The sequence below is a fragment of the Magnolia sinica genome, chromosome 5 (assembly GCF_029962835.1).
Source record: "Magnolia sinica isolate HGM2019 chromosome 5, MsV1, whole genome shotgun sequence".
Taxonomy (NCBI): domain Eukaryota; kingdom Viridiplantae; phylum Streptophyta; class Magnoliopsida; order Magnoliales; family Magnoliaceae; genus Magnolia; species Magnolia sinica.
The window spans coordinates 89,656,337-89,667,189 of record NC_080577.1 but is presented as its reverse complement, the minus strand read 5'-3'; the positions used below and the strand labels follow the sequence as shown (position 1 = coordinate 89,667,189).

At 41.7% G+C, this 10,853-nt stretch overlaps 1 protein-coding gene across 1 annotated transcript; it reads left to right on the top strand.

Moving 5' to 3' along the window:
- The first annotated feature begins 9,068 nt into the window (after positions 1–9,068).
- LOC131246276 (uncharacterized) lies at positions 9,069–10,039 on the top strand. The gene has a single exon (XM_058246222.1). The coding sequence runs from the start codon at positions 9,118–9,120 to the stop codon at positions 9,925–9,927; it is 810 nt and encodes a 269-aa protein (XP_058102205.1). The 5' UTR covers positions 9,069–9,117; the 3' UTR covers positions 9,928–10,039.
- The last annotated feature ends 814 nt before the right edge of the window (positions 10,040–10,853 follow it).

Genomic DNA, 10,853 nt, shown 5'->3' with positions numbered 1-10,853 from the left:
TACTTCCTGTATGAATACCATCGTTTCATAATGTTAGCAATGCTCATCACTTCAAGATTGGTTTGAACTCAAGTATTGACTCCAAACTCATCCCCTTCTACTTCTTTTTTTCAATTTTTTATTTTATATCGACGGTCAATTTTTATCCATTCTTTATTTTTGCTTTCTTTTCCAGATTTTTCATTCTTTTCATTCTCTTTCATGACCTCTTTGTCGATCACCTGTTTTTTAACTGATTCATTTCTTCTTTTAAGGTGGATAAAATTCTCTAGACTCAATTCTCACCATCTATTAATGATTCACATACTAACAATTAGAACTTCTAGCATGTCTTACAGAAGACAAATTAAATGTGTCCTGTGATCTAGATTAACATGATATTCAAACTACCTCTAAAATAATTGCACACAAGAACTTAGGTGGTAGGTTACTTAGATGATCAAACTCCATCAATCCAAAGTTCAATCTCTATCTTATCACACTCAGAGCATTCTTAGTACACAATTTATTATTTCCCCAATAGATTTCAACCTGAAAATATTAAGAAATTTTCAAAAAATTTGTCCAAAACTGAGGAAAACACTGATTAGGCTACCTAATCCCCCACACCCCCCATAAAAATTCTGCATTGTCCTTAATGTACAAGAAATAAGCATGTGATGCAAAAGAGGCAACGAAAATAAATGAGATGGTGTTGGAAAGATAGTACCTGGAAGAAGGAATTTTAAAGCTTTTCTATGGATCTCAGTATAAAATGTGTTAGCACAAAATGAAACTTAATAGAGTATAAGCAAACCATCCTAAACATCATAAAGCAAACTATCCTAATCCTAAAATTTATGAAAGTAGTAAACATAAACTAGGAAAACAGAGAAAAACTACTCAGTCATGTAACAAGGTTCCTCTTCCAGCTAGTATCTTGATAAATTCCTCAGTAAGTTTCTCAACAAGATCATCCAAAAGCCCCTTTTACAATAGGCTCGGATACCCTGGAGCACGAATTTCCAAAGAAATTTATGGACCTCAGCATAAGTTTCCTTTTTATCTCCTGAGGTGTCCAAAGTATATATGATTCACCTGCAGAAGATAGTTTCTTAATATTAGTAGGCTGAGGTGAATGAAAGACCATAAACAATTAAATAACAAAAGGGTTGTTCTCTGTGATCCCTTTAAAATCCGAGGTTGGAGGCTCCAGTTCAGAATCTATCTCCTCCACCTGTAATGGTAAGATTTTAGTGTTAGTGGAAGGAGTGACATCAACCTCCTGGCCAATATGATTATGTGAGTCAGGCAGACATCCAGAGATTCAGGAGTTTCTATTAAAAGAGACTCATCATCTTCAAATGTATCTATCAAGTTCATCTCATGGGTTAGGTCCTCATCCTCTTGTGGCTTGTGCAAATGAAACACATTGAATTCTATCATCATATTCCCAAGAGATATTTTCATTACTCCATTCCGGTAATTTATGATGGCATTGGCAGTGGCCAAGAATGGACGACCTAATATGATCAAAATTTGAGTGCCTATATTTGAAGCCGAGTATGTATCCAAGACAATGAAATCTACTACAACTTGGACCAACACATCTTCTATCTTACCTCTCGGTATTCTAATCGAGCGATCGGCAAGTTGTAATGTTGTTTTGGTAGGTTTCAACTCACCAAGGCCTAACAGTTCATATACCGAGTATGGTATTAGATTAACACTTGCCCCAAGGTCTAAAAGTGCATTATCCACCTTGAAGTTTCCGATCACACATGTGCTCGTAGGATTTTCAAGATCCTTATATTTTGGGGGAATGTTACGATTGATTATGGCGCTCATCTGTTCAGTCAAAAACACTTCTTTGTATACATTTAGCTTTCGCTTTACCGCACATAGATCTTTCAGGAATTTGGCGTAAGATGGGAACTGTTTAATTTCATCCAACAAGGGGGTGTTGATCTTGACTTATTGAAAAATATCTAGAATATTTTGACTCTCACTTAGCCTTTTTGATGTGATGAGACGTTGGGGAAATGGGGCCACAAGTTTGTATCCCTGCAATGGCTCTTTGTCATATGGAGCATTACTAGATTCACCACCATCTTTTGAATTTTTGGAATCCTTAGGTTTCGCAACCTTCCTTAGAATCTCTTTGTCTTTTTTGTTTCCACTTTTCAAGGTGGTGATGGTCTTAACATGTTCCAGATGCTGAGTTAAAGAGTTGAGATCACATATCTCACATTGTCTTGTTGGGTTAGGTTGTTGTTGGTCCTGAAAGATCCCAGTCTCCCTAGCAATCAGTTGTGTCTCAAGTCTTGCAACCGAAGTCCTAAGCTCATTCATAGCATGCAGTTGCTCTTGCCTAAATGCATCTAATGTGTCGTCAAGGGTTCTCCCTAGTGGAAGTCCAATAAATGGCCCTTGTGGATAATTATTACATTTTTAGTTGGTTCATCTCCCCAATTAATGTTCCACTCATCAGGAGTGTCAGAATTTGGTGCATTAAGTGGTCATTGATACGTGTTTGTAGTATCTGCTTGAACGTGAAACACCTCTTGAAAAGTTGGAATTGTAAGACAATCTTTAATTGGGTGTACATTACTATCACAAATTCCACATACAGTTTTGACGACTGCCTTGAGCTGAGTTGGTTCCTACCTAGATTTCAAGTCCTCAATTTTTCGTGAGAGAATTGCCAACTATACATTAATATCATCCTCCTTGGTTACATGTATTCCTATCTCTCTTAGTATGTGAAAGTGCCCTGGTTTGTCAATTAGCGTGATCGTTGAGTCAGCTAGACAAAGGAGCCCCATAGGAAGATTGATCAAGCATCTGCCTCAACTGGATGTGTGTCCGAACTCGCCACAAATAAATCTTAGCCTCACATCCCATGTCCCAAAACACCAGGTACTTAAAACCCTTAAAATTAAATAGAACACCCTAAGGTTTTTTGGTTAGAAAACTTTTTTCAAACTTCAGGAAAATCTTTAAGTTTTCTACCTTTGTCGATTAATCGACAAGTAGGATTGATGAAATCGAATCCTGTTGTCGATGTCCACGAAGCTCACTCGATCTTATTGAAATGAGGACCTAAGATGTCCAACAACCACAAAGATATCTGGACTGAATTATCAATGAATTGATGGACTCATCGATATCATTGAAGTTTGAATCTCGAGTCGTTGAGCAGACTCGATAAAATCAACATTTGGTCCATTGTCTCCAAAGTATTGTTAAGGCAAATCATGTAATCCTTGATATATCGGAGAGCTCCTCGATATCCTTAGAATTCAAATCTTGATGATATCGGAAGCCCTTTGATGATATCGGATTGGGACAGAATTCTATCCAGTAATTTTTCAGGTTGTTTTTTCTTGGATCGAGGGTTACTCGATAAAATCGATATTCAAATATCGATCATATCGAGGCATGGTCGATGTCATCAAAAGTGGACAAAAACTGTCCAGCGAGCTTATAGGGAAATTCCTTAGAATTATTGATGAATCGATACTGCCCTCGATATCATCGATATTCAAATTCCGATGATATCGAGTGATGCTCGATCATATCATATACCTGAAATGTTTCAAAGGCAAGTGCTCTCTCATTTTCAAATGTCGAGGAATCAAACCTCGTGTCGATGAAATCGGAGTTTGAAATCCGATGACATCGACGCACATTCGATTTCCTCGACCAATTGGCAAAAGATTTCAAAATCGTTTGACAGTTGAGTTCGTGTCATTGAGCGGTCAGTCGATTCTATCGAGAGTATATGCTCGATGATATCGACCTTGCTCAATGATATCGAACTCTGTAAAAAATGTGACCGTTTTATATCCATTAGAATTTTTTTCCTATTTAATGATAGCTTACCCTTGGTTGTTTGTTAGAGAGAAAAAAGAGAGTGCTTTTGTGTGTTTAACCCTAGATAATATACCCTAAGCCTTTTCTCTCATGGAAGTTTATCCTCCAATCCACCCTCATCATTGACATTCAATAGAGTGGATTAGGGAATGAACTTCCGCATTCAAGGATCTTGCAGCTACTACTTTAATGGCAAATCATTAAGCTGGGATGTCTTGAATGCATAGATTATTGGAATCGCTCTATCTCCCTTGTAGGAAAATATTTAATAGAGTAGGATTTCATCATAACCTTGACCCAATCTGTCGCCTTGTCTTGGTACATCTTCTGAGTTGCGGTTCAAGGGAGCTGAAGATTCTTAATCATCAAAGGAGGAGATCTTCATCAACGCGCTAAATGGGGCCCATCTACTTATCTGTAAGTCATTAGAGTCCAGAGGACCCTTGTGATCATTCCTTCTGTAGGATTGAGTCTAAGGTGTTTCTTACCCCTTGCAAGTCCTCATAGGAGGCCTCCGGTGAGAGTGTATGTGGGGATGCTTGTGTTAACCCTTGCTTTGTGGAGAGCATAAACTCTTAGGTCCTTGTGTAGGTCCTTGACCTATGTGGTCTAAAACTTGGGTGCTTTGTGTTGACCCATGCTCATAAGAGCATAAACTGGTGAGGTTCCTTGAGTAGATCCTTGGCCTGTGTGACCTAAAAGTCGGGTGCTGTATATTGACCCTTGCTCATGGAAGCATAAACTGTGTCGTGTAAACACGTTGTGTCTGCCTAGGTGTAGGTTGTACTGGTTAGAAGTGAATCTGATTTAAAACCTCTAGTTTGAGGTGAACCTGTTGTGAAACCTCCTTTAGTGAGATCCGGTACACTCAAGGGTTGAGTGCGTCCGCCGGAAGTGGAGTAGACAAGTAGTCGAGCCACTATAAAAACAACTATGTTTGAGATTGTTATTGCTTGTGTGATTTCCTTAAATATTTTCATATGTGCTTATCTGAGATTACATCTCACAAACAGTCACATTCATCATAAACTATGATTTGCACCTTGTTTATCTTTCAAATAGTTTTTATGACTGGATCCTCTATTTAGCTTGGAAGCCAATAGAGTTACTTTGAAGAAATCCTGATATATGCATATTCTCTCAGGATAAGTTGGATAGGATTTTAAATTACCATAAAATATTAAAAAGTCTTATTCACCCCCCTCTAGGACATACTAGCATATTTCCACTTCAACTAAAGCGGTCATTACCGCAATTTCAATTAGTATCAGAGCGGGTCTCTCTTAAGGGTTTCACCGCCTAAAGAGTGATCTTGACTGAAGTTAGTAATATAGCCAAAGGAGAGGGCTCATCAGTCACTAGACCTCCAGTATTTGATGGATCGAATTATGCATACTGGAAGGCTAGAATGCATTACTTTCTGAGATCTTCGGATCATGATGTTTGGGACATTGTTGAAAAAGGATATGTGCCACCAACCAAACAAATAGTAGATGAAAATGGCCCAACTATCACTAAACCAAAATCCAAAGAAATGTGGACAGCATTCGATAAAGAAAAACAAACATTTGAAGCTAAAGCTATGAATGCTATCTACTGTGCTATGTCCCAAGAAGTTTTCAATCAAATCAGTATGTGTGGGACAGCCAAAGAAGCATGGGACTTGTTGAAAATAACCCATGAAGGAACAAGTACTGTGAAGAGATCCAAACTGCAATTCCTAACATCACAATTTGAAAGTCTCAGAATGGAAGAGCATGAGACCTTCATGGAGTTTTTCACAAAACTAAACATCATTTGCAACTCCATGGGTGGATTATGGCCCATTGATAGGCCCACCTTGATTCGCATGAGGCCCGTGGTTGAGGCCGCCTTAATAGATATGATGCCCATGTTATGGGGCCCGTTGTGATGTATGCAAGGTCCATGTGATTAGGCCCAACTTGATGTATGTGGCCCGCCCACTGAGGCCCACTTTGATATATATGAGACCCATGGTCTGAGGCCCATTTAATGTATTGAAGGCCCATGGGTCAAGGCCCAATAGGACATACGTAAAGCCCACTGTAGTATGATTTCACCATAGTGTATGTGTTGACCCTTATAACGGGCTATGCCTTGGGAGCAATGATGATTTGATGTCCACATTATAAGGATAATGTTGGTTAAATGTCCTCGTTATGACTCTCCCTAGGGCCCATTGATAGGACCATACTTGTAGCACGTAGGCCGTCTAGGCCCGTCTTCATTGTGAAAGAGCCCATCACCACATAACTTGTTTAGTATAGATCCATGATTCATGATCATACGCATCATATGTATGCCTGATATGAGGAATGATTGATTATAGCATATGCCTCTGGGCAGATTGTTTATGGGCTCCCTGATAGGCGGAGTTGCCCCACATGAGTGTTCGGTACGCGTAGGATTGTTGCATGTCTGATAGTATGATTCATGCACTTGCATTTGTGTGATTGTGATTATTGTATGCCCTAGCGACATCGGAGCCATAGCCTCCACAGACACATCATGGGTGGCTGGATTGGATACCAAAAATATTGTTACTAAGCATCGGGGCGTCATAAATGTCCCTGGGTGAAAATTCCTAAACCCGATGGTACCAGAGGATGACTCCAACGTCGAGACTATGTAAGTACACGTGTCGGAACAGGGTTCATCCCATGTTTCAATAAAGTGCAGCCATCGTTGACGTGTTACAATGAGTTGGCCGAAGTCGGTCATTGTCTTGCTGACATGTATAGGCAATAAATTTACATTTATGAGGGGTTGCACATCACTTTCACCTTTTCCCAAAGGCGAAGTGATGTGGGGGCAATGTTCATCCCCATTATCGTCATTCCTTATGAGAACCAATCAGGGAAAACTATGTGTGATCTGTATAGATCCGCATGGTGTATTTGTACAGAGAAGATTTCTCAATAATCAAAGTTGGAGCATATCATATGGTGTCGTGTATTACTTGAGTAGTCAATGAAGAAACAATCATGTGAAAGCAGTTACAGGACAAGTGGCAAGAGGAGAAACAAAGGAGTTCAAAGTAATGGTGCACGATTATGGTCACCATCAGAACGTGGGAAGGATCTAGATGGTTAGAATGCAAGAAGGAAAATCGTCTCATACTAACCCAAACAAACTAAATCTATCTTTCAATTATCATTTCAATTTACCAATTTATTTACATTCCATAGTATAATCCTTTACTTTCCTTGTTGAGCAAATTACATTCCAGAGTGTAATCATTTACTTTTCAATATGTTGTTTACATTTCATAATGTAATTTATAGCGTTAACCAAGTAGTTGGTAATCTTTAGTTGTAATCTGAGTCTATGCTCATGCGCTAGATCCAATTCATCAATCGAAAAGTTATTTTGCAGTTGTTCCTCACGACCAACTGTAAGAATCTCTTCCTCATCTCATTTTACCTACATTGAAAAGTTCTTTCGTACGAAAGACAAAAGTGCAACCCATCATCAAAGTATAAACCCCACCATCTGAATATCGCCTAACCTGATTTTACACATTAAGTAAGTAGCTGAATAGGCGATCAATCTTACCAGATCTCGGACATATACTACGTGTCTGCCTATCTTAGTGTTTGGGGTTATTTTTATTTAATTTGAATTGAAGTTGCCTTTTCAATTATAACACCTTCACACTTGGTGCTAAAAACAACACCAAACAAAGATAATTGAAAGATATATTTGATTTGTTTATTTGATTGAGTTGCTATGATTATAAGCTCCCCACAGTAATCACCTGGATGCTTCTTCCCGTGTCCAGCAATTATAGCAACCACATCATTACTACTCCGTCCTTCCAAATTGGCAATTATAACAACCACTTCATTACTACTCCGTCCTTCCAAATTCTTACTTCTCTTCTTGTCATCTGTCTGGCTCAGTAATGTTTTGCTTCTGATTTCTGAGCCACATTCCATCCTTATAATGTGTATCACTTGACCAGTGCCGGCTATTATCATGCAAAAACGTAGAATTTATGCTTGTATTGCATACTTCTTATGCAATAACACCTGTACATTTCTAATTGGCTCTCATCTAATTTTCTACGCAAGAATGATCAGAGATACAGTACAATTGAAGGGAAAACACAAATATCCATTTGATCCAAACCTTTTTCCGGGCCTACACAAGTTTGCAACGATGGATGTTTAACCACACTGTTTTTCTGTTTTTTGGTGGGCTACGTAAGATTTGAATATGCTTTATTTTTAAAATGTATGAATGGTGTGGATGCAAAACACATACATCACCGTGGGCCCACAGTCGAGGATCCACCGACTTTACGGGTTGCATCCGATTTTTTGGCTCATACATGAGTTGGCAAAAGGGATGATCGGGTGGATTTCACAAACATCACGGTGGGCCCACCTAGCTTCGGTCGGGAACTTCATGCGGTCGGGAATCGAAGGCAATCCACGTCCTCTCATTAACTTTTCTCGTATGATCCGTCTATCACGGCCACAGCAATTTGGACGGCAAGGACACCAATAATACATGCAGATTAGACCAATATGTGTACTAAACCTACTTGTACAATTTATATTCCCAAAACACCCCTAACAGCTAGAATTTCACGATCCGGTGGCATGTCCGAAATTTCGACGAAAAGAAACTCCGTTTTGCTACTTCCCGAAAGGCAAACCCCGTCCCTTTCCTTTCCGTAATCTCGGAAACAAAATGGCCCCGGAAAAAATAAAAGAAAAAGGAAATAAACGTCCTCCAACTGACGTCACCGATCTTCGCCCCAGAATCACGACCCTTTCTAGCCGTCCACGTTGCATGATCGCCTCTTCCTATAAATAGCAACCAGAGGCAACGTTAGGCTCGTTTCTATCCTCATCTCATAGGTCCACGTGTCCACGTTCTGGAACATCCACCATCTCCCCCCTCACACCCAAGAAAACGCTCCATACTCGAGCCCCGATGCTAGCGCCACCTGTCCGTCCTTTTAGCGCAAAAGTGGAGACACTCCGCGCACTCCCATTGGGCAGCAGCTGGGGCCCAATCCCTTACTTCCCTCCCGCCTCTGTGGTGGGGCCCACTCGCTGCAGCACCACGTGTTGTTCGTCCAATCGCGTTGCTGCGCTGTACGACCACCCACCTCGACACGTATCCGCGGGGCCCACGTGGCGACGTACGGAGCACTATAAATACCTGAACGGTGTGATTTTTCTCTTCCCCATATGCACAAAAAAAGGGAGAAAACAAGAGGAGAGGAAGATGGACGGAAGAGGAGGAGGCTGCTGCGTCGCACGGTACGCCGGAGGCGCCTACGTTGCATCATCGAAGGTCGACCGGATAATGCTTAGATTTCGGCCGATTGCTCCCAAGCCGGCAACCGGTGGGTCAGTTACCGGCGCGGCGGTGGAGAACAATCCCTCCGTCGACGCCTGCGTCAGACGCGGCAGCCGAGCCAAGCGCAGGTGCGTCAGAGACAGCAAGCGCAGCAGCAAGAAGCGAAGGGCATTTTCGGGAGAGGAAAAAGAGAAATCCGACGTGGCATTCGTGACGCTGCCGCTGCTGCCGGAGACTCCAGAAAGGAAAGAATCTTCGCCGGATCTGACGGCCCAGTACTTCCCGTGCTGGTTCGGTAAGCCCGGACCGGATCCCGGCGTGCCGGTGGTGGCCCCGCAACCGGTCCGGCCAGTCGGGTCGTGGGTGACGCTGGAGCGCGTGACGGACACGTGCGGGGCTGGGCTGGTGAGTCTGGCGGAGGAGGAGGTGATGATGAGGAGCCTAGAGGAGGACACGTGTCCGGGATTCGTGACGGACGGTTGGGATCGGGTGACATGGACGAACGAGGCGTATCGGACGATGGTAGGGGGAGATGGGGAGGTTGTAGTCGGGCTGGTGATCAGAGAGAGGGTGCCCGAAACGTTACGGGCGTTCTCGTGCCGGGTGAGGGTGCAGTACACGTGTCGGAAGGAGAGGAACTCGATGACAGTCCCTTGTGATGTGTGGCGGATGTTGGATGGGAAGGGTTTCGCTTGGAGGTTGGACGTCAAAGCAGCCCTCAGCTTGGGAAGATAGATAGTATCCGATACCCGAAATAGATCAAAAAAGGAGTGGCAGAATTGTAAATATTTTTTATTCTGAGGTTTGTTTTTATGATATGATTATATATGAATAGTATTTTGTTTAATATTTCTTTTCTTTTCTTTTTATCCTTTTTTGACTGAGAAAAAAAAGATGTGATTTTGAATCATTTGATTTCTACTGAAACGCTTTATTTTCTTTTATTTTTCAAATTTTATTTATTTATCTATTATTAGCTTGAGATGCTTAAATGGAGCTATGCTAAGCCACTCGAGTCACACGTGTGCCAGTAGATCCGAGATCCATCCATCCATCTGGTTGGTTCTACCTCCGACATGTTTCCCTAGAAATTGATCTTGTCCACTCTGTAGGTGGGCCCCAGTATTGCAAACAGGTGGATGGTTAGAAAACATACCCAATTTCTCGGAGCCGTACATTTGTTTTGAAAACTGGAGCCCACCTAACGGGTGGATAAACCTTGTTGTGGGACCGGATCAGAAATACAGTGGTGCCCTGTCGGTGGATGGGTTGGATTTGGGACATACGTACCATGCTGGCAACGTGTTTGGCCTGTAGATGAGCTGTACTGCACAGGAGTATGGGCTTAGCAGTATTTTCAACCGTCGAAATCATGCAGTATTGGAAAGATGGGATTTTATTTTATTTTTTACGTAGCTTTGTAGAGATTTTCATAGACAAGGTTGTATTTTCCACTGTTTTACTTCATTTGAACATCCGAGCCGGGAAAATGGTTGATCATGCGATGAAGATCACCTGGAGTGGGCGCCACAGAGATCGAGTTGGGCCATCGACTCTACACTGATTTCGATGACGATCCTCGTTTTCCCCATGTGATCTCTGTCATGTGGCCCACCTTTTGCACGGATCCGATAATTTGTAGACGTTAATCTTGTCTGAAA